The 21699-nt window shown below is 30.2% G+C and overlaps 1 protein-coding gene across 6 annotated transcripts; it reads left to right on the plus strand.

Annotated features, from left to right (window-relative positions):
* The first annotated feature begins 9859 nt into the window (after positions 1-9859).
* LOC100500090 (uncharacterized) lies at positions 9860-17028 on the plus strand. Of its 6 annotated transcripts, XM_006584446.4 has the most exons (6): positions 9866-9908; positions 9995-10093; positions 10224-10436; positions 13099-13269; positions 15670-15739; positions 16719-17028. In XM_006584446.4, the coding sequence occupies exons 3-6, from the start codon at positions 10307-10309 to the stop codon at positions 16720-16722; spliced, it is 375 nt and encodes a 124-aa protein (XP_006584509.1). In that variant the 5' UTR covers positions 9866-9908; positions 9995-10093; positions 10224-10306; the 3' UTR covers positions 16723-17028. The 6 variants fall into 6 exon arrangements, with proteins under 6 accessions (XP_040873524.1, XP_006584509.1, XP_040873523.1 ...); XM_041017590.1 differs by lacking the exon at positions 15670-15739 and having other exon boundaries at positions 9860-9908; XM_041017588.1 differs by having other exon boundaries at positions 9890-9908; positions 9995-10436.
* Positions 17029-21699: the final 4671 nt, after the last annotated feature.

Raw genomic sequence — 21699 nt, forward strand, 5'->3', positions numbered from 1 at the left:
CATTTTGAGAATTTTAAATAATGTTATTAGACTCGACTTGACAATGGGAAGTTGGTTCGATGGTCTAGTAACTTGAAATTCAATCGGTCCAAGTCACACTTGTATTGGATATATACATGATTTGATATGAAACAATTTGATTTGATACAACTATTTTGAATCGATAACTTAATTGATTGACTCAATAAATCATGTATTTTGATTTTTTTTTTTGTTACAGTTGAATCTCATTACTCATGAGAAAATTCAAATTTATATCTTTTACTTATTCTATTTGTCAATTTACTTACTTTTTTTTATTAAGCATAATCATATCTTAATTAAATTTTGAAATGATAAAGTTATTGTCACTTTTTAATTTTTTCTTAACTAATTTTTGTGTGTGTATTAGATTTTTTCTGACAATGTACAATAATGATAATTTTAAAAAATAGATAATAATAATAATAATAATAATAATAATAATAATAATAATATTTTTTAAATTCTAACATAATTAAGGTTGTGTATACTCAATTTTGAAAAAAAATATGGTGTGTGCTAAAAATTTAAATAAGTTCATAATTTTACTTTCAAATATGTTGAATTTTGTTAAAATTTAAAAGTTAAGTGTATAAATTTCCAGATTATGAAATTATTTATAATTTTTTTAATATAAATTGGGTCATACGAATGATCACTAGATTGACCTGTGACCTAATATCTCAACTTAGTCTATAATCATTTGGAGTTTGATAACATTATTTTTAAATCGATTTTACCTTACACTTCATTGATATCTACTTTTATAATTTAAGAACTTTATTACTTCTCCAATCCAAAAAATTTATAATTTTTATTAAGTAGGTTCCACAAATAATCACACATTATTACAATTTATCACCTTTTTTTTTTTTTACGAAAATACAAATGTGTTGGTCCTATAATTTTTTTTAAGATCACTTGTATAACAACCTGATCTTGTTTAAGATTTTGTTTCAACGATAGATACTCAATCAGCACACTGGTTCCATTTCTTAAATATCGTGGTGGATACCATCATTGTGGATGGCATAATAAATATAAATGTTCTATTTATACTTCTCATTTTTCTCTCTTTTTTTTATTATGTTATATCACTAATTAGATTAACCATTTTTTTTCTCTTCTTATTTCTCTTTACGTGTCTACATTTAACAAGTGTCCAAAGATTATTTTTCTTTTTTAATAGAAAAAATGTTTAATTCTCCTAGGGAATCTGATATTTTGTATCAGATGACATAAAACAGGCTGATTTATATTGGCCCACCACTTCATGTTTCGTGGTAATTAACCTCCCTTGCAAGGTAGACACACTGATCGTCTCAAAATTAAAAGACATATAGGGGGAGGAAATTTAAAGAAGACAAAGTTGGGATTTGTATTTTCTTTTTTTAAACTTGCTTTGTGTCAATTTCTCCATAGGAAAAGCTTCTTTTGTGTATGTGTCGTTAATTCGTGTATCCTTTTAAATCAAATGTCGCGTTCTGATATATATATCTAGGGACGAAAATTACGAAGGATTTGTTTCAAATGATTAATTCAATTAATTATTTTTGCAATTTCGGGAGTGGGGGGGATAAACTCAATTAAAGGGAAACGGTAGGCAGAGGAAAATGCACTAACTAAACGTGAAACGAAAGAATGGGCCAAAGAGAGAGAGAGAGAGAGATAATGCACCAAAGCATCATGTTGATGACTATGCGTCTCAAGATAAGTATTTGAAGGCTTTACGCAAATAAGTGAGGGAAGGTGCTACTCTAAAAGTTGCCTATGATTGTGTTGAAAGATAACCTTGCCATGCACAATACTTGGTTGGCTTGTTCCCGTGCTCAATCCTTCAAGCTGATGCGCCACCATGCACATAGATAAGGGTGGTGATGCAATACACCACTTGTTGGGTATCTTTTAAAGACCCTCAAACGCCATTATAGTATTTGTCAACCATCAAACCCTGTCTTCTTCAATTGCTTTATCATGTTTTTAATTTATCCTAACGTCAATGAAATGATCGATCTCCGTTCATTACATGAGCATGGGGCGCCAATTTATTATTGTTTTTCAATTTTCATTAATATCTAGTGGCTAACCTCTTATGTATTAGCCAATGATTGCCCCATAATACCATCCTATATATATAGGTCTGTAGGATTTGGTTTTGGTTATTTTGATTTTTAAGTGACCGGGCCTGTACCATGTGTCATGCATCAACTTTGTGGTGGACCTTGCTTAGCTCATACTTTAATTCAATCATATCTTACTCCCTACCTTTTCTTCTCTTTAATTTTCTCTTTTCCCTGTTTAAACGTTTCAATCAGTTCAGTTACGGTGGCCGGAAATTCATCTTAATACGTGTTCCATTTAACCCTATCATTATGTGCCACATGACCCATTAGAGATTTTATGTTCCTACTTTGCTGTGCTGGTTCACTCTCACTCGCATGAATCTATCTGACAAAGAAGATATATGTGCTCGATTGTGTCACATGATCGATTGTGTCTCATGTGCTCGATCACATAAAACCAATTTATTATTGAAATCTTATTTTCTTCAATATCCTCAACATTACATGTTCTATGGTATCAAGCAAACTATTTAAGATTTGGTCCCAGTACTATCATGCAGTACTAATCAACGTTGATCCTTAATGACTAATGTACAATTAGACTTTTTTTTTCAAATTTTCGAACATTCCATAAATGGTTAAGTCTTAATTGAAAACTTTAACAAACTTCTTATCCACCCCCCCCCCCCCCCCCCCCCCCCCCAAAAAAAAAAACACAATAATTTTTTCAGGAGTAAAATTTGTATAAATAATCAAAAATCAAATATTAAATGGCTCCAATAATGGTTTTCAAGGCTCTTTAAATTGTTTGACTGACGCTAGCTGTATGCTTTGTAATTCTCCGATCCGTCGCATTAAGACTCATATTATCTAATAACAGTTTAACTTACGTAATACTTAAAATTATATTATTAATTTAAGCTACCAAATCAAAACATGTTACCCTTGCAAAGGTAAGTAGCGTCCGAAGTTACAAAATAAATTAAATTTAAAAGAATCATTTTAAAATTTTGATTTTATTTGGAAAAGGTAGAATAATTAAAATTACTTTTGCCGTGTCATTGTACGAATCAAATCTTAAAAAACTACTTGACGCGGTTTGTAAAGTTATTTTTACAATGTTAATTGTGGTTATCATTGAACGCCGGCGCCTTTAAAATGCTTTCTTACCCAAGAAAGAAGCTGTGGTGGGTTGCTACCATTGCAATCATCATTTTTAATTTTTACAGTTAACTGATTGTGAAAATCCCGACACAAATATAAAGTCACTCTACACGTTGCAAAATTTAAGCCAAACTTTCTATGTAAATAAAGGAGAGATTCTTTACTAGCTAGTGGATTCAGTTCGACTAAAATTGACGGACTCTAATGAAATAAAAAAAATAATGTACTCTTTGGTCTCAAACTTCCCCTATGCAGTGGACCTAACATAAATTCTTTTTGCTTCATTATTAATTCAAAATAGATCTAGCTGAATCACACGGTCCACATCTTTTATGTAAACATTTTTTGGGTACACTCCTTTTATGTTGATGTAGATTACATGCATGAAAAAAGTTTCGGCAAAAAGAACGGGTATAGATGTGTAAGCAATGTTACTCTCCCTCCTCCCTTGTCCACCCTTTCCATCACGAGAAAAAAAAAGCCCAACATGCAGCACCAATAATTATTCTTTTTTATAAAAGGTGAAATTAAGCAAACTGAAATACTAATTAACATTTATAATAGTCAAATCTAGCATGTTTATATGATAATAAGTTTTTTTTATATATCTAATTTTGTTCTTTCATAATAACTTATTTAAAAGTCCATTTTGTAATAAGAATTCTAAACAAAACATAAATTTATCTTTCAATGACCACATAGGTTTGACTCTTTACATATAGGTTAATATGCTTAATATCTAAAAATAAATAAAACCTATGATTTGAATATATTTAATAAATTTAACATAATATTATTAACAAAAATCATTATCTATATTTTTTAAATAAGTTGGCCTATTAGACCTAAATGATGTATTAAACGAAATAAAGTCCAACATTTTTAACCAAATAACCTTTATAAAAACCTAAGCCTAATTTATTTACAAAAAAAAAAAAATAAGTCTAACTTGGTCCGGGTCTTATGTATGGTAAGCAGTGAGTTTATCATATGAGCCTATTCCACTCCTACCTCCAAATAATGTAATTATACTTTTCTGTTTCTTTGTCAGTATTTTGTTAGATATTTAATAAATTCTACTAATGCTATCACACTAGATGATGATGTGATATACTTAGGTGACTTAATATATTTTTTCCCTCAATCATCACCTCGATGAGATTTTTTAATATGAAATTGGTAATATATATTAAGAATATTCAATTTAATTTATGAATAAATATTATTTTATTCATATTAATTTCAATATTATATATTTATTAATTTATTATTAGTAGTAGAATATAATATTATTAGTATATATATTGATATTGTTTAACGAAATTAAACGTTACTTCAACTAACCTTTTAAAAAAATATTAAAAACTATTAAAAATGTTTAACAAACAATTTAACTAATTTTTAGTCAGTAAAAAAAAGTTTAAACAACATAGTCTAAATTAACTTATTTATTTTCTTAATTTTAGTAAATCAATTAATTAAATCTTATAAAATGAGCTAAAGTAGTATTTCTCTCTCTCTCTGTGTATATAGAAAGAGGAGTTAAATTATACTGACTAACTTAATCAATTATTATATTATTTTATATCTTAATATAAAATATAATTTTTATTAATTTAACTATTAAATTATATTTATACATTATTATAATTATGTGTTCATTTTTGTCAAAATTAAAAATTAATAAAAAAATAATCATATGATTGATATTTTAATATATTTTTAAAAAATTATATTACATCAATTTTAATCTAAATAAATAAATGAGATAATCAAGAATTATTTTATCATACATTAGTCTCTTAAAAAAATCTATCGGTCTTCTTGTTGCATATAAAACAAAATTGAATCAAATTATGGTAGAAATATTTTTGTTTTCAAATTTGAAGATGGTCCATAGTCCATATAGTCGAGACATCTGTTACAAGTAGCATGCCTTATTAAACTTGGCTTCCACGTTCTTCCCACCTATTGTCGGCAAATGCAAAGCATTCACGTTAAATATCAGTGATGAATATGTGAGGTTTGACCGGGAAAAAGTTTATGCATACACATGCAATACGAAAACACGTATGTAGATATATGTAGTCATGTTCAAATAGAAAACATATATATCTGAATCTGACCTCTGTTCTGCACCTTTCCCCCGTTCAAAAAGCAATCGGACCCCCAAAACTAAATTAAGAAGGGTGAAAACAACATATTCATGTTCATTCTTGTCGTCTATCCCTGGAATATTTGAACAGCAGAATCAGTGAACTAATGGAGTAGGTTGACTAGGTTCAGCTTGCAGTGATCAAAAGTACTCCTCTGTAAAGCTGCCCTTTGATTGCCGCTACTTAGAGTTGCCCTCGTGCAATTATCATTTATGTGACATGTCATAGCTAGCTCCCTCTTCCCTAAAGTTATTAAAATTTCCCTTGGTGAACAACCTTTTAGATATAGATTATTCAACCTTTTAGATACAAATTACAACGGAATAAAATTACTGCTTGTAGTTTAGGTTTGAACAATAACTTTATTTAGACGAGCCTCTGCTAACAGTTTCAACGTGCCATTGACACCTGGTTAATTACTTGGAAAAGTGGGGAGTCTAAACGAGGAAAAAGAAAAGTTACCCTTAAATGAAGTAGCCTCTCTTTAAATCTAACCACATAGAGAACTACCATGATAGTAAATATCTAGTGATGCACCAGTGTGCATAGAAGTAAGGTATTATATATATATATATTGATAAATTAACTTAGAATTAATTATTTAGTAGTTATTTATGCTTTAATTTGAAAAGATTTAATTAATTTTGAATTTTGATTGCAGATGTGAAAAAAATGAGGTACAACAAGCAAAAAGGAGCAGAAATAAATAATAAAAAAAAAAATCAGAAGAAGCTCAAGTCTAGCAAAGCGCAGGACGTGCCCAGCGCGCAAGAAGGAAAGGCGCTAAGCGCACGACATGCGCTGAGCGCGACGTGGCGATGTTCATGAGGCTTCCCTTTTCTTATATTCTTATAAATAAGAGGGTCAGCTTAGGAGAACAAACACACTTCCTGAGAGCTCAGTTTTCAGACTTCTGGCACTCAGTTCTCTCATTTTCCTTCTCTTTTCTTATATTCTTATTACTTTTCTTTCACCCCCCCTTCTCATTGTAAAGCCCTCATGATTATAAGTGGCTAAAACTCCTAGCTAGTGCCTGACAGACCTAAAAAGCCAATGATGTATGGAGCCTTTCAAGAGTTATCAATAAAAAGAGGAATTCCTTCCAGGTTCTTTTATTTTACCGTTCTTTCTTTTTCATCCTGTATCTCAGACCTTATTTTCTATTAGGGTTTAGTCCACTCGGGAGAGGGTAAAGCCTAATTAGGGGTAAGGAATGAATACTTGAATCTGTTTTAAGGGTTAGGCCACTCGGGAGAGGGTAACACTTAATAGAACACTAAAAGAAAGAAATTATCGGGTTATCATTTAGAGGGTTTTTCTTCCAGGTTCTTTTAGCTGTTTTTCTTTCTTATTTATTCTACATCTCAGTCTTTATTTTCTGTTAGTCTTTAGTCCACTCGGGAGAGGGTAAAGTCTAATTAGGGGTAAGGAATAAATGCGTGAATCTGTTTTAAGGGTTAGTCCACTCGGGAGAGGGTAAAGTCTAATTAAGGGTAAGGAATGAATGCGTGAATCTGTTTTAAGGGTTAGTCCACTCGGGAGAGGGTAACGCTTAATAGAACAATAAAAGAAAAAAATCATAGGGTTATCATTGACTCGATGTCCATGCTTTAGCAAACATCTAGAATTTAATCTTAATGCATCTTAGTTATTGAGTCTTCGCAAAGGACATTTGAAAGATAGGTAATTAAGGTAGGTTTGTCATCGTGAGGCATCAGGAAAAGTAGATGGATAGATGTAGGGCAAAATCAATTCACTGGTATCGATAACAGACAAATCCTGAGTCCATATATCTAGGCTGATTAGACTTATTAGGTTTTAGCAATTTTATTATATAGATTTTATTCCCTATTTTATTGTTTGAAATTTCTTATTATATTGTTGGGTTTCTTAGAAGTAGTTATTCCTTATTTTTACTATTGGGCTTTATTAGGAGTAGTTATCTCCTATTTAGGAGTAGGTATTTAGGCTTATTAGATCTAGTAATATTTTATAGACTTTATTCTTTATTTATTGCTTTAGTTTCTTTTAAATTATAAGTAGCAACTTAGATTTAAATTACCTTTTTCTTTATCCTTTAATTTTATCTTTAAAATCTTTTATCTTATCTATTATCTTTCTTTATCTTTTATTTTAAATTTTTTATCCCTGACTAGATTTAAATTGCATTTAATTTTATACACTAAATTTACAATTTGCAAACTGAAGAGTACTTTACATAAATGCAATAAAATCTCTGTGGTACGACACTCAGTTTACCGAGAAATTATTATTACGAGCGATTTGGTATACTTACCAATAGCTTAACATATATATATATATATATATTGCTATTGCATATTTGTTTGAAGACTCGCCGTAAAATAAGAAGGTGTTTAGCTTATTTTTAATTTTTCCAATTAGATTATGGAGACTCATAAGTCCAGATTGAATTCTTTTTAATGATAATAAAAAAGACATTTATTAGAAGGGTGATCTTAAGTTTCTAACCCATTATAAAATCAGTGCGTACAATGATCTGGGTACAAGTGCTGGTTGCTGAATAGACCGTGGCCATATATTTTTTTGCCCGTAATGTCAGCCATTATAAAATCAATAAAAATGGAAATTTAGTGATTTTATAACCACAATGACAGGCAGAATAGAATCCTTGTAATCATATGACAAAGCTAGCAGATGATTGCTGCTGAGTATTGACAAACCAAGTTCTCACCTTTCACAATAAGCTTTCCCGTATTTGAAAAAAAAAAGGTATTAAAATAAAACTCCTATACTTTAACCAACTATCTTGTAACGGTCAATCTAGTTCCCCAAAACAAACATTAATTAATATTCTTTTGAAACAATGGTAGCATCAGCAAGTCGCTATATTTATGCAGACAAAGATTTTTGTAACATCAACTTCAACACGAAAAATGAACACTGAAACATAGGTATATTTTCCATTTATATATATGTAACATTCAATCATATGTATAAGCCTTCTCTTAACTTTCTCTACTTATGATTGTGGTTCACGTATGATAAACTAGGCTACATCATACGAGAAAATCTATTCTATGTCAATCAACTTCATATGGTGCTGTTACTACCACAGATAACCGAGCAAAAGCCAAGAACACGCACACACACATATATAAGGGACTCTTTACAAGAAAAAAGCTATGCATCCTTGACAACTTACGTTATAAATGCGCAGCAAATATTTTAATCTCTTTTGGAATAATTTGTCTTCAAGTTCATTGAGCACTGATGCATCAAACTTTTAATGTCAGATCAAGTAGCATCTTATTTGACATTGGAGTATCTAATATATATATATCTATATAACATTTCATTGGCAACATTGAATGTCCCAATTACACCAGAAGCAAATCTTCATGATCATTATAAGATATAATAAAGTCTTCATTGGCAATATAATAAATTGAAAAAAAAGTATGCATGATTGATGGCTTTCGAATTTGTTATTTAATTAAGAATTCAATTGCATATGTGGCTCTTATTCCATTTCTTTTGTTACATCTTTTTCGTCCGTTTTATAAATAAGACTATGACAACCAAAATGATTAATTCCTGCAAGATACTTATTTATTTATTTATAGCATACACAGTGACAGCATGGCTGCCATGTGGCCTGCCTCAAAAGGTAAGGAGTCAGATGCACATGTGGCAGTGAGTTGACCACATCATATTCTATTTATAATATTCATGACAAGAGCTAGCCCAGTTTTAATTGGAGATATTTGAGACAAAAGATTATATTAAAAGGATCAAAAGCACCATCCTCAACCAAAAGTTCTTACGATACTGACAACATGGATCATGCACCTATGAAACAGCTAACTACACAACTTTAGCAATTACGAATTTATTAATATATATATATATATATATATATATAATCTTTATTATTATTTTTTTTGAAATATAATAATTATAATAAGTTATTAAGTTTAACTATTAGATTTAAAAAAAAATCGTGAAGATATGAAGTAACTATATTGTCAACTATTCAGTAGAAAATCCAAAATGAATATTAATTTTACGATTTCTTTTTGTAGAAATAATTTAATTGACGATATAACGTTAACATAAAAGTATCAGCATTTTAAATTAAGTTGCACCAAACTCTTGGAAGCATATAATTTCAGTCTTCTGGGGATAATTATAATAATTAATGAATTGAAACCAGAGGCTGAAAATTAAGGGAGGCTTTACTTCATAATAATACAGAATATAAGGGGGAACAAAACAAAGTATCATAAATATGTGTTATAGTTTTCATTGGAACAACTGAGGTTTCGTTTTGTGTTTTTTCTTTGTTTGGTTCAGGATCAATTTACTGATATTGAGCCCAGTTCAAGTCATCAAAAGCTTATTCTTGGGCCAGAATAAACCCAAATCCACATTATCAATTATTAAAAAACGGCGCCGTTTATCCAGATGTGAATACGGGGAACTGTGTCGTTTTGGACGGGTAGAAAGTACAATGGCGAATACGGTATTCTGTTAATTGGATTTACCTGTTCCCCTTTTTTTTTTTTAATTTTTGTTTTAATTTAATGTTTGCCTTGTTGTTGAGTTCAGCGTTCACCCAGAGAAGCAGCAGAAGGAAAAAGTGACTGCAGAGAGGTATCGAAAAAAGTAACTCGGAAATAGTTTCACTCTGATCAAAATCAAACTGAGGTAGTGTTCAATTTCTCTCTCATCGCTATAATAGATCATCGAATTACAGATCTTTGAAGATTCCATTTAGTGTCGAATAACAACGGAATCAAATCAAATCAAATCAAATCAATCTCGATTGGAATTTTAGGAATCGAGGAAGGAATTAGGGTTAGGGTAAGGATTGAGAAGGCATATAGGAGAAGAAGTAGTAGAAGAAGAAGTCAATTCAAAATGCCGGAAGAGGATTTGGTGGACATCAAATTTAGGTTGTACGATGGTTCTGATATCGGACCCTTCAGGTACTCCTCCGCTGCCACCGTCGATATGCTTAAGCAAAGGATTGTCTCCGATTGGCCCAAAGGTCTTTCTCTCTGTCTCTCTTCACTTACCTCCATATTGATTTCAATTATTCTTCATCACAATTGTTTTGTTACTTTTTTGTTTACTCACTCCTTTGGTTTTGATTGTTGATAAGTTAATTAATCTTTGAGAAATTTGATGTTTAAATTGCTAGTTTGGTTTAGAGAGTTCAATTATAGCTGCGGTTTGTTTGATCGTTAATGGTTCTGGGAAACATGTTATCCAATCTTTCATGCTAGAAATTGGTGAGTTCGGAGTCTGTTGCTATCATTGTAACTGTGATATATTGATGATATTTAGAAGACCGTGGTTGTGTTGTGTCAAGTAAAATCTGAATTGAATCACCCAAGCCAAGTGAAGCCCCCTTTTAAGGTTTAGCCTGCATATTTATAGAAGAGCATAGATCACACTGTTGTAGTCATAGGTTCATAACTGAAAAATAGTATTATTATTATTATCAAAGTTGCAGAGTTGCTTTTTTCTGTTTATTTCTGTGTTAATTTCATGAACTTGAATGTGGGTTTATTGGAGTGTGAAGACTGGAGAATGAGGACATGAGATTTTCACCTGAATTTTCATTCATACAGGCATGCAGCACTTGGTTTGCCTAAATATTTTATAAATAGAGTAAAATATTACTGGACTGCTATTGCCATTCTACTGTCCTCGTTGTGACTTTGCTTATCAAAAAAAAAAAATCCTCGCTGTGATGAAGCACAGACATTTATCTACCTTCCTTGCTCACATATTAATAGCGGTTAACACCTGGTTATTAGTTCATATGTCAAGATTGGTATTACCAGATTTTTGTCACGAAATCTCTTGCATTGCTGAATCAATTATAACTCCAGAAGTTATATATTTATGTTATGTTGAAATATGGAATGAGTGTATCCATGCAAATAGAACAAGTTGGAATTCAATTGAGAGGATTAAAGCCAAAGGCAAGAATATAGTATTCCATGATGTAATAAGGAGCCAACAACCCAAATAGGGTAACCAGATCAAATACAGATGGGATATGTTACCCGTGGATTAATTCGTACAGGCAGAAGACTTGAATTGAACAAAGGAAAACTGGGGAATCTTTGCATAGCACAGTCAATTGTGGTAGAGGAGTGACTGAATCCAGCATCCAAGGCTAGCAACTGGCCAGAAAAGTTGAGGCAAGGAAATCTGGAGTGGTCACCGGTGAAGCCGTGAAGGTGGATTGGGATGCACTACCATCTAGACATGAGACTGAGGCAGCTGTAGATAGGTACTATGTGTGGGTGTGCCACTGCAAGGTTTTGGGCAAGTTCTATTGGATCAGCACTATCTGATTAGAATGGTGCTTTAGTTTGTTGAATGGAGGCCATGAAGGTGAACTAGATCTCACATCGGTGGGAAAGAAGAAAAGGCACACCAGAAAAGTGAACACAACCATAAGTAGTACAGGAAACTAGATTGTGGTAGTTGTAGTTGGTGCTCAATCAAACAGAAGTTGATAATCACTGGATAAAGTTCATATGGGAGAGGAGGACCAAACAAAAGGAGTTCCAGGTTTTTTGGAACTCAGCAACAGAGATTATGATGGAATTGGTCATGAAGGATGATACCGATGCAATACCATGTTGAAATTATTTGAACAAGGTGTAAAAGAGACAAATAATATATTTCACATACAACCATAAGTAGTACAGGAAACTAGATTGTGGTAGTTGTAGTTGGTGCTCAATCAAACAGAAGTTGATAATCACTGGATAAAGTTCATATGGGAGAGGAGGACCAAACAAAAGGAGTTCCAGGTTTTTTGGAACTCAGCAACAGAGATTATGATGGAATTGGTCATGAAGGATGATACCGATGCAATACCATGTTGAAATTATTTGAACAAGGTGTAAAAGAGACAAATAATATATTTCACATACAATGAAAATGTGCATATGATACAAAACACTGACTGCTATTTATATTGATAATCAAGGACTTAAAGATTTAAAACATACAGTTGTACAACTAGTACAAGTCCAACCCAACTAGACTCCTAATATATTAAGTCTCCTGTATCAATAAGAACCCAAATATTCCAACAAGTTACATATATATCTTTGACACCTTCTGACTTCTGTGAACAAATCCAATATGTGTTTTTCCCCGTGTTTCTGTGTAACCCTTATTGTGAAATTATACAATGATTGGGAGATGCTTAGAAAATCAAAAGGAATGACAGCCAACATGAATTAATCTTAGATCATTTTTAGAATCTTATTTATTTTTCCAGTTAGTTTGATATAGTTGAAGGTAATCGACTGAATTACAATTATTTGTAAAATACTGATGATAACATTAATAAAATTACATTAGAAAGTTGTGGTCAAACTCTTTGCATCGGAAAATTGAGCTCTTATCCTTTTTAATTCAAATTGAAGTTTGGTGACATTTATTAACTAAAAAGGGATGTTTAATCATTATCATTCTAATTAAGGTATGGACTGTTACATATGATGGCCTCTTGGTGAATTTATTATCATATTTCTCTAACGATTCAGTCAACTTGTTAATTGTTATGGTGATTATTCCTGTTGCTTTGGGTCCATTTCTACAACTTATTGAAGATAGAGTATGGCACTGGTTCTTTCTTGTTCTATCATTTTATCTGTTGCACTTTCTCCCTTGTGTAGGTAAAACCGTCGTGCCAAAGTCAGCTAATGAAGTGAAATTGATTAGTTCTGGTAAAATCTTGGAAAACAATAAGACTGTTGGTCAATGTAAAGTACCATTTGGTGAGACTCCAGGGGGTGTTATAATAATGCTTGTTGTTGTACAGCCATCTCTAGCAAAAACTAAAGCTGGTACGTTCCATGGACTTCTTGCTATAGGGAATATATATAATTTTAGTTAGATTTATAAAATTGTGGTCAAATAGGTGAGAGTTATAAAAAAAAATGAGCTCAATAATTTTCTGATTGAATAAAAAAATGTAAAATATACTGAAAAAACAACTGGTTCTTCATTACTGGTTTTTTCTATAATTTTTTGTACATCAAATTATATGATTTCATTGCTTTGAGTAGTTGAATAAATATTATTGAAAATTGAAAACCAAAAGCTATATAGGGCTTGTAGTTGATGAGTTTTGGTTTTTTTCTCGTACATATCTAACTTTTCCTTCTTTATGTAATGAGCTCTGTTTTTATGTCTGATTAGCACCATTTAATGGAGAGAGATTTTTGTGTTCACTTAGTAATATGACATTTATTCATTTCAAATGTAAAATAAATGTGTGGAGCAAAGATTTTGACAATACTTTAACATATGGTGTGTTATTTATTATATTTAGTCTACACAAGTTGTATAATCGGTGCTAAAAATACTAAACTAGCAACAAATATTGTATTTTTGTGAGAATTTGATTCTCCCCTAGTTGATTCTTGTGGTAAAGGAAAAGGGTATGTTTCATATTTGTGTTTCAAAAATTATAGGCAAAATTGCATTTTTAGTCTCCCTAGTTGTCTCCAATTTCAATTTTGGTTCCCCTTCAAAATTATTGATACATTTAGTCCTCCAATTATGTTCAATCCCGCAAATGTGGTCCCCAATTTCAGATTTAGACGTTGACTGTTACAAAGAAATGTTGATTAACACTTGTCACATTCTGATTGAATGATGATTGTCGCGTGTCACGTTCTGATTGGACGTTGATAACAACAATACATTTTCATCCTCCATAGAGTTAACATCCAATCAGAACGTGACACGTGATCGTCATCGTCCCACCATAATGTGACATGTGACAGACTGGCAGTCAACATTCCTTTATAATAGTCAACGTCTAAATCTGAATTTGGGGACCACATTTATGGGATTAAACATAATTGGAGGATTAAATGCATCAATAATTTTAAAGGAGGACCAAAATTGAAATTGGAGATAACTAGGGGGACCAAAAATGCAATTTTGCCAAAATTATAATGCTAGTAATGTGTGGCACTGGCATCTATGTTAAATTATAAATGGTTATTGTATTGCTTTATAAGCTATTGTTAACCGATTGGCAAATGTACCAATTTTATCAAAAGTAGTAAAGTACTCGAAAGTTCGAGTGTCGAATCCTTTGGTTGTACTTAAGTGATGCAAACCCAATTATTAAGCAATGAAAAAAAGAAATAAAATAATAGATAAAGAAAGATAGGAGATAAGATTTAAAGATAAAAATCGAAGATAGAAAAGATAAAATATTTGAATTAAAAGATGATAAAGATAAAAGATAAAGAAAGATAAGATGAGAAAAAGTAAAAGATAAGATAAATTCTCAAGATCTGATAATGTTGGGACCTAACCTGCCTTATTTGCCTAAGATGTATTATTTTAGATTTTTCTCTATCAATTTAGTGAATTTTTCCTACCCACATCTACTAATATGCTTAACCCGGATTCCTCATGATGAAGAGTCTAATTTATGTATTTTCTCTCCCAAATCCCTTTGCAAAGATAGAATTATAAACAGCATTAAGTATAAAGATGTATGTAAGACCTTCTTAAAACTAATGCATGTAAGACTTTCCTTGACTTCTATTAAGGATTATCGTCTCCCGAGCGTCTAACCCCTAAAGATAATGCAAGAATGAATGATACATGAAATTAAAATAATAAAGGATAATAGGAAAGAAAGCATCTGATTGCATTGATAGATATGAAATATTACAATACATCTGTTGGCTTTTTAGGCCTATCACGCCCTAACTAAGAGGGGTTTAGTCTCTCATTGTCATGAGACTTTTACAAGGGATTGAGATGGATGGAAAAAGATGATGAATGAATAAAGAGAGAGGATTTCCCCTAAGGAATAGACCCAGTGTGTAGGTTCTGAGAGTTCGTCCCCCTCCTTCTTGGCTTGACTTCCTTTTTATAGCTACGGGAATAGATTTGAGCTTGATGTAAAAAATCTTTCTTATTGATATCTTCTGGATCTTTTTTTATTTGTAATTTTAATCCTTCCGCAAGCCATAGATAAGAAAAATATCAATTTCTATCATTTAAGCCAAAGATAACTGCTAAATAATCATTTTTAAAGATATTTTCCTCCAAAACGCTTGAAATCTTCTTTTGAATTTTGCTAATCAAAGATAGCAAAGATATTAATTTTTCTATTATTTTATTAAAAACAACAGTAAAGTAAAGAAATTGCAATCATTCTTAGTCAAAATTGTCATCCATAATCACCTATATGTTCTTCTAAATAATGGTTGCAGTGTATAGGTTTGATTGTCAAGCCAAATATCAATGTAGCTTACCATTACTGCATTGCTTCATATGGGGAAGGTAAGTGTTAAGCACAAATACTTTTTTTTTATCAATAAGAATCAAAGGCAGTATAGTTTACAGCACTCACACAATCTGTTCAACCAACTAATTTAGTCCTATTTGGTTTAAGCACAGACACTCCTTCTTGAGATTTTAGGAGTATTGGACACATTTTCAATACTGACACCTCTAACACCTTTACAACACATGTTTAACACTGCTCTGCTCATGGCGTGTCCAATTAAAAGAATATTTTTTTATTAGCTTGAATATTTGAGCTAATATTTCCAAACAATTAGATACTTAGGACACTGGTATTATAGAAAAAAAATTTAATAAAAATAATATTTTTCAAACATTTATAAAAGTCATGTAAATATAATATTAAAAAATAATTTCTTAGTATTTTTTCCTAGGCTCACTATCATAAAAAAATATAAAGTTCATTAGGTTGTTTTAAGAATATGAATATACTTTTCTTGAAGATACAATTCATTTTCTGGTAAAGACACTTAAGTGCTTAGGTTGTAAAATAATGATCATTTTTTATATTTTTGTGAAGCCTATTATTTATAAAAGGTGAACATACAAATCTTGATTGTCAATATAGATTTTGTCATTTTACTTGTGTATAAGTGTGTGCAGTTGGTGTTTGGTTGTCATAGATTTCAGAGATTAGTCATGTCAGAGTCTTTTCTTTTAGACTGTAAGACATTTGGGATTGAAAGGTGAAACACAAGGCGGGTGCTCCCGCCTTGTAATTTTATTTTGTGTGGTAGAGGATGGTAATATGATAATATAATAATTGCTGGAGGAGATACCTAGGTTGCACTGCGGGTGAAGAGTCGTCCATCAAACATGACGGATATTGATATTACTAGCTTTGATTGAAAACTATTTTCTTTTCATATTTTTGCACCTGTCATACTGTACCTTAGACTTGAAAGCTGAATAAACAATACAGTTTGATGATTTGCATTTCTCTTTGCCTTAATAGATAAGAAGGTTGATGATTCGCCAAAGAAGGTTGTCTGTTCTTGTTCCATATTGTGAAGAGAGTTTGTGAGTTGGATATGCGTATCCTCATACATCAATCACTCATGAACTGTAGAAATCATCTGCCTGAACAAACCCCTATTTCAGCATTCCTGTGTAAAGTACGTATACGAGCAATTATATACTTATAGAAAAGTTTGTGTTAATGGTGACTTCCGAAGATGCTGTCATTCTTTTATTACAAGGTCTACAGAGTTGATGACATTGTAACCATTGATTGCTAGTGTCGTGCATCAAGTTGTCGTTTTGCATTTGCATTTGCAATGACGTGCGTGATATCTCTTGAGCAGTGTTCACTTTCTCATTTCAGTTTATCATGGACATGGATAATTCACCAACAACTCTGTTTCCTGGTTAAACGTATTTCAACTTGTCCAAGTAAGAAGCTCGGACTGAATCTCTCTATGAACGTGATGAAAATGTGAACTAGGAAGGCACAAAAAGTTACGTGAATCTTTTTTCCCAAAACAAAATAAGCAAATATGTTAAGTATACTAAAATGAAAAGATTTTCGTGAAATATATAATTTATTTTATTAATACACTTTTTTTGTATTCTTAACATCATTTTTATAGGCTTACAAAAGCATTAACAAAATGCGGTAAGATAATTCTTTTGAGTACTTTCTAGTGAATACTGCGATACGAATCAACTTATACATTCCTTTAGATCTGTTTGATTTATTAAAAAAATATGGTATTGGACAACATAAATATTATTAAAAATGGTGTTAAGAATTACAGCTTTTATGAACACGTTTTATAAAAAAGAAATACAACTTTCAGAAATTACGAGTTTTTCCCCTAAGTCGTGTTCTATAAATAAAAAAATAAAATAAAAATACAAGGTCGTGTTTCAAAGCACAGGTTTTTTAAGATTTATTCGTTACCGTAAATAAAAATAAAATATTCCTAATATGTAAAAAAAGCAGTAATAATTATGAAATATACGTAAATGAGAAATATCAAAAGGAATATCTTCGTGCTAAGGAAACACTTATTAATTTTTTATATATTTTACCTCATTTTTTTAATTTGGCATATTTTACCTCCGATTTATAAGAATATTATGAATTTTATCATATTATTTTACTACTAACATAATTATACTTTTTGCTCCTAACTTCTTTTTTTTTGAAAAATTTTGTTCCCAACTTGTAAATTTTTTGGCAAATTTTACACCTAATTTTTTTTGACAAATATTACCCCAAACTTTTATGTTTACAAATGGATAAATGGTAAAGGGTAAATTTGGCAAGATTAAAGGTTAAGGGTGAATTACGCCAAATAAAAAAATTGAGAGTAAAATGCATCAAATTAAAAAATTAAGATAAAATTTGCCAAAAAAATTGAAGTGTAACTAAGCAAAATATATAAACAAATAGATAAAAGCGACTTTTTGACCAAAATGGGTTGATAAAAAAAATATTTACATATTATAAGAGATTGTTGTCACATAACAGGTATTTGGAATCCACTAACCCGATATTAAAAATATATTTCTATTCACTTAATTTAATGTCGATCAATTCGATGTAAAATACCTATTGATGACTATTTTGTTGAATAAAACAAACAAAATTCATAATTAATTTATTGATCAAAATATGTTACAAGTTTGGAAACATGCTCACAGACTATTTTTTTGCAAGGTAAGTTTTACACTATTGTAGTTAAATCTAAATTAATTTATTAAACATGTTATTATTTTTTAGATACAATTTCTTAAATATTCTTAATAGTTATTTTTTAATTTGTCATAATTTTTTTCAAACAATTTTTAAAACAATTTTTTCTATCATAATTATAGAAATTTTTATTTATATTAATAAAAAACATGATTATGTTCATTTTTTATTTTATATAAGTTATATAAAGAAAATCAATTTATTTTTATAAAAAACAAATAAATGGAGTCATTGACTTGAAATTGAGTAAAAATGGGATACTAAATCTAGTTATTAAATAGCTAGTTAGCATTAGGTAGGCCGATGTTAAATACTTGACATAAGGATCATATAATGTCTCTAATATCCTATATGACAAAAATCATCAATTATAATAGGTAAATATTTTTTTGACCAATCTATTCTTATTATTAGTTTTCGTTTTGAATCCATTTTAATCATAAAGCCAATAAAAACAGCATATGTTCTCAAAATCTGCTCTTTCAATCTCAAATGTAAACCATTGTTAGTTCATATATATATATATATATATATATATATATATATATATATATATTATTCTTGGGTAATGATAAAAATTAGGAGAAAGATTAGCACGAAAGTTGACAATGATAACTGAGACAGTAATTAAGATTATTTGTTCATTTCAATTTATTAAGACAGTAGTATATAATATCAGATGGAGGGTGGTGATAGAGTGCTAATTTTACTCTATCACTACTCCTAAGAAAAAGGGAATACATTTGTATAGTCCTAGATGTTATTAATCCATGGATAATATTTAGCCAAGCGTTAACATCATATTATTCTAAGCATAAATAAAATAAAACTACAATTTATAAATATCTAGCTCCATTTTATATAATCCTTGAATCACTTAATCATCTTTCTTTTGGGCCTCTTTGGATCCATTCTATCAGGTTTGTTAACCGCAAAGTAGAGAGGAAACAGAGAGTGGAAAAGGGAAGGTAGTTGCATATTTAAAGGAGATAATGGCACCATTGCGGAAGCGCTTTCCGTCATTAACGAGACAGTCATTGTAGAGAAGGCGCTTGAAGATTTTAGGGTTTATGAGACGCGAAGAACTGAACATGCCACAAGCAACGTGAATTTCAGAGATGTTGCAGCCACTCACGCACGTATTCGCTATCTCAACTGTGTATGTGGGAATGCCACTTGGGAGTCGTTCCGTCGGACTTTGGTTTATTTGTATAACGGACTTACTGCACTTTTCCTCTACCCTCTTTCCTCTTCTGCTACCTTCAGCTTCTGCTTCACACATTGCTGCATCACATTATTTGATGAAAAATATTATTACTGAGAATGTAATTCTCATAAAAACATCAATATTTAATGGACCCTCACTAACCACAAATACTAAAATCCAACATAAAATAAAAACAGATAGTTTAGGTAGTAAAACTAAAATGAACCATAATATTAATTTAATCCTTAAAAATATTTATGATGCATGCTGAACAAATAAACAGACTAAAATACTTAATTAATTTAAACAATAAGCAAAAAAAACAGCATAAGAACAAAAACAGCAATATAACAAAACGACCAAACTGCAACCGTGCAACATAATAAAAAATTTGCGGTAAGTTTATATGAATCTGACTAACTCACTTGCAACAAAAGCGAGGACTCCGAGGATGAACAAGGATGAGGTCACGGTCGAGCGTGAGATTTCCATTGAATTACAACGGAAGCACTGAAACGCCCAAAAAGAATTACTATCGTTGAGGTAGAAAATTAAAAGAAATCCATACTATGACATTCATATGTTACTAATTGCATGATTGATTTCACGTTAAATTCTTTTAAAATACTATACAATTAATGTGATTTTAGATAAATTTTTATATATTTAATTTTACGAAGAATTAAGTTTGAATTCAAAATTTCAAAAGTAACTATGAGATGAAGTAATTTTTATATAGAATTTTACTAATGATTTAATTTTATAATAAATATAATAGAACTATTAATCAAACATAAATCACATTTTTTCTGATTAATTCGGTCAACAGTGATCCAAAAACTCACCAAAGGGATAATACAGTGACCACAGTGCATAAAAATTAAATCAGAAACTATGAAAGTGAAAAGGGAGAAGGAGAATGTAGGAATGGACAAAAACTGCATGAAGTGAATTTTTATTGGGAAAATCAGAAACGACAAATCATGACAAAAAGGTAAACATGTATGTATATACGAGTGCTCATATTTCATACCCATGCAGATAGAGGAGAAAAGAAGCACACTCACCTTTGAAATTGAAACTATGAAAGCTAGCGAGGATTTTGCAGAGCTGCAGCAAGGCAAAGACAGAATTGTCTCTCTATATATCCTGGCATACATAAGGACAAAGAAAACGTATATATGGAAATTCTCAAGGCCATATTAATTAGTTGACATATCTGTTTTTATTTTTTTGTAATTAATGAATTACTTTAACTAAATTTTATTTTCTATAATATTTTCCTTATTGTGATCCATGTTTCTTTAATTATTTGTAAGAGAGTAATAATTTATGAGAAAAATGGTTATACACAAATAATAAAAAGTTTTACACTATTGTCCAATTATAATTTGTCATATATGGTAAATTTATTAATTTTTTAAATAATTATTTAAAGTAATTTAAATGATGATTTGTGATTGAATAAGTGTAGATATATTATAATACATAGGCACTAAATTCATTTTATATTATTTTAAAAATAAATTTAAAACTTGGAATATATATATATATATTTCTTTTGTTCTTATTAATATTTATTGTATTAATTATTTTTAGATTAAAAATATTTTTCATTAAAAAAATAATATATTTACAAACCATCGGGAGAAAGGAAAAGTATTAATGATAAGAACATATTTAGAAAAATTTATTGTTATCAACCAACTTTATCATTTTTCTTAATTAATGAATTAGGTGACTGAGTTTTATATATAAAAACTGATGTTTGAATGAGAAATAATTAATATATATATATATATATATATATATATATATATATATATATATATATAATCAATTATTACAATCCCCCACTATTATAATTAATGATATAATAATAATTAGTTACATTTCCAAATTAACTTAATAATTTTACCAACATTTATAAATCATAATAATGGGCGAGTTGTGTGCAGTTCCATGTTGTGAATACATTTTCTACACCAAATTAGCCGATGCAATGGAGAGGTGCTTGTGCAAGTTTTG

Source organism: Glycine max, chromosome 8 (genome assembly GCF_000004515.6).
Source record: "Glycine max cultivar Williams 82 chromosome 8, Glycine_max_v4.0, whole genome shotgun sequence".
NCBI classification, from domain to species: Eukaryota; Viridiplantae; Streptophyta; class Magnoliopsida; order Fabales; family Fabaceae; genus Glycine; species Glycine max.

Excerpts from the sequence above, each read along its gene's own strand:
- LOC100500090 (XM_006584446.4), top strand. The coding sequence starts at position 10,307 with ATGCCGGAAGAGGATTTGGTGGACATCAAATTTAGGTTGTACGATGGT. Across the intron at positions 10,437-13,098 it reads TGTCTCCGATTGGCCCAAAG|GTAAAACCGTCGTGCCAAAG; the intron begins GTCTTTCTCTCT and ends TCCCTTGTGTAG. Across the intron at positions 13,270-15,669 it reads TCTAGCAAAAACTAAAGCTG|TGTATAGGTTTGATTGTCAA; the intron begins GTACGTTCCATG and ends TAATGGTTGCAG.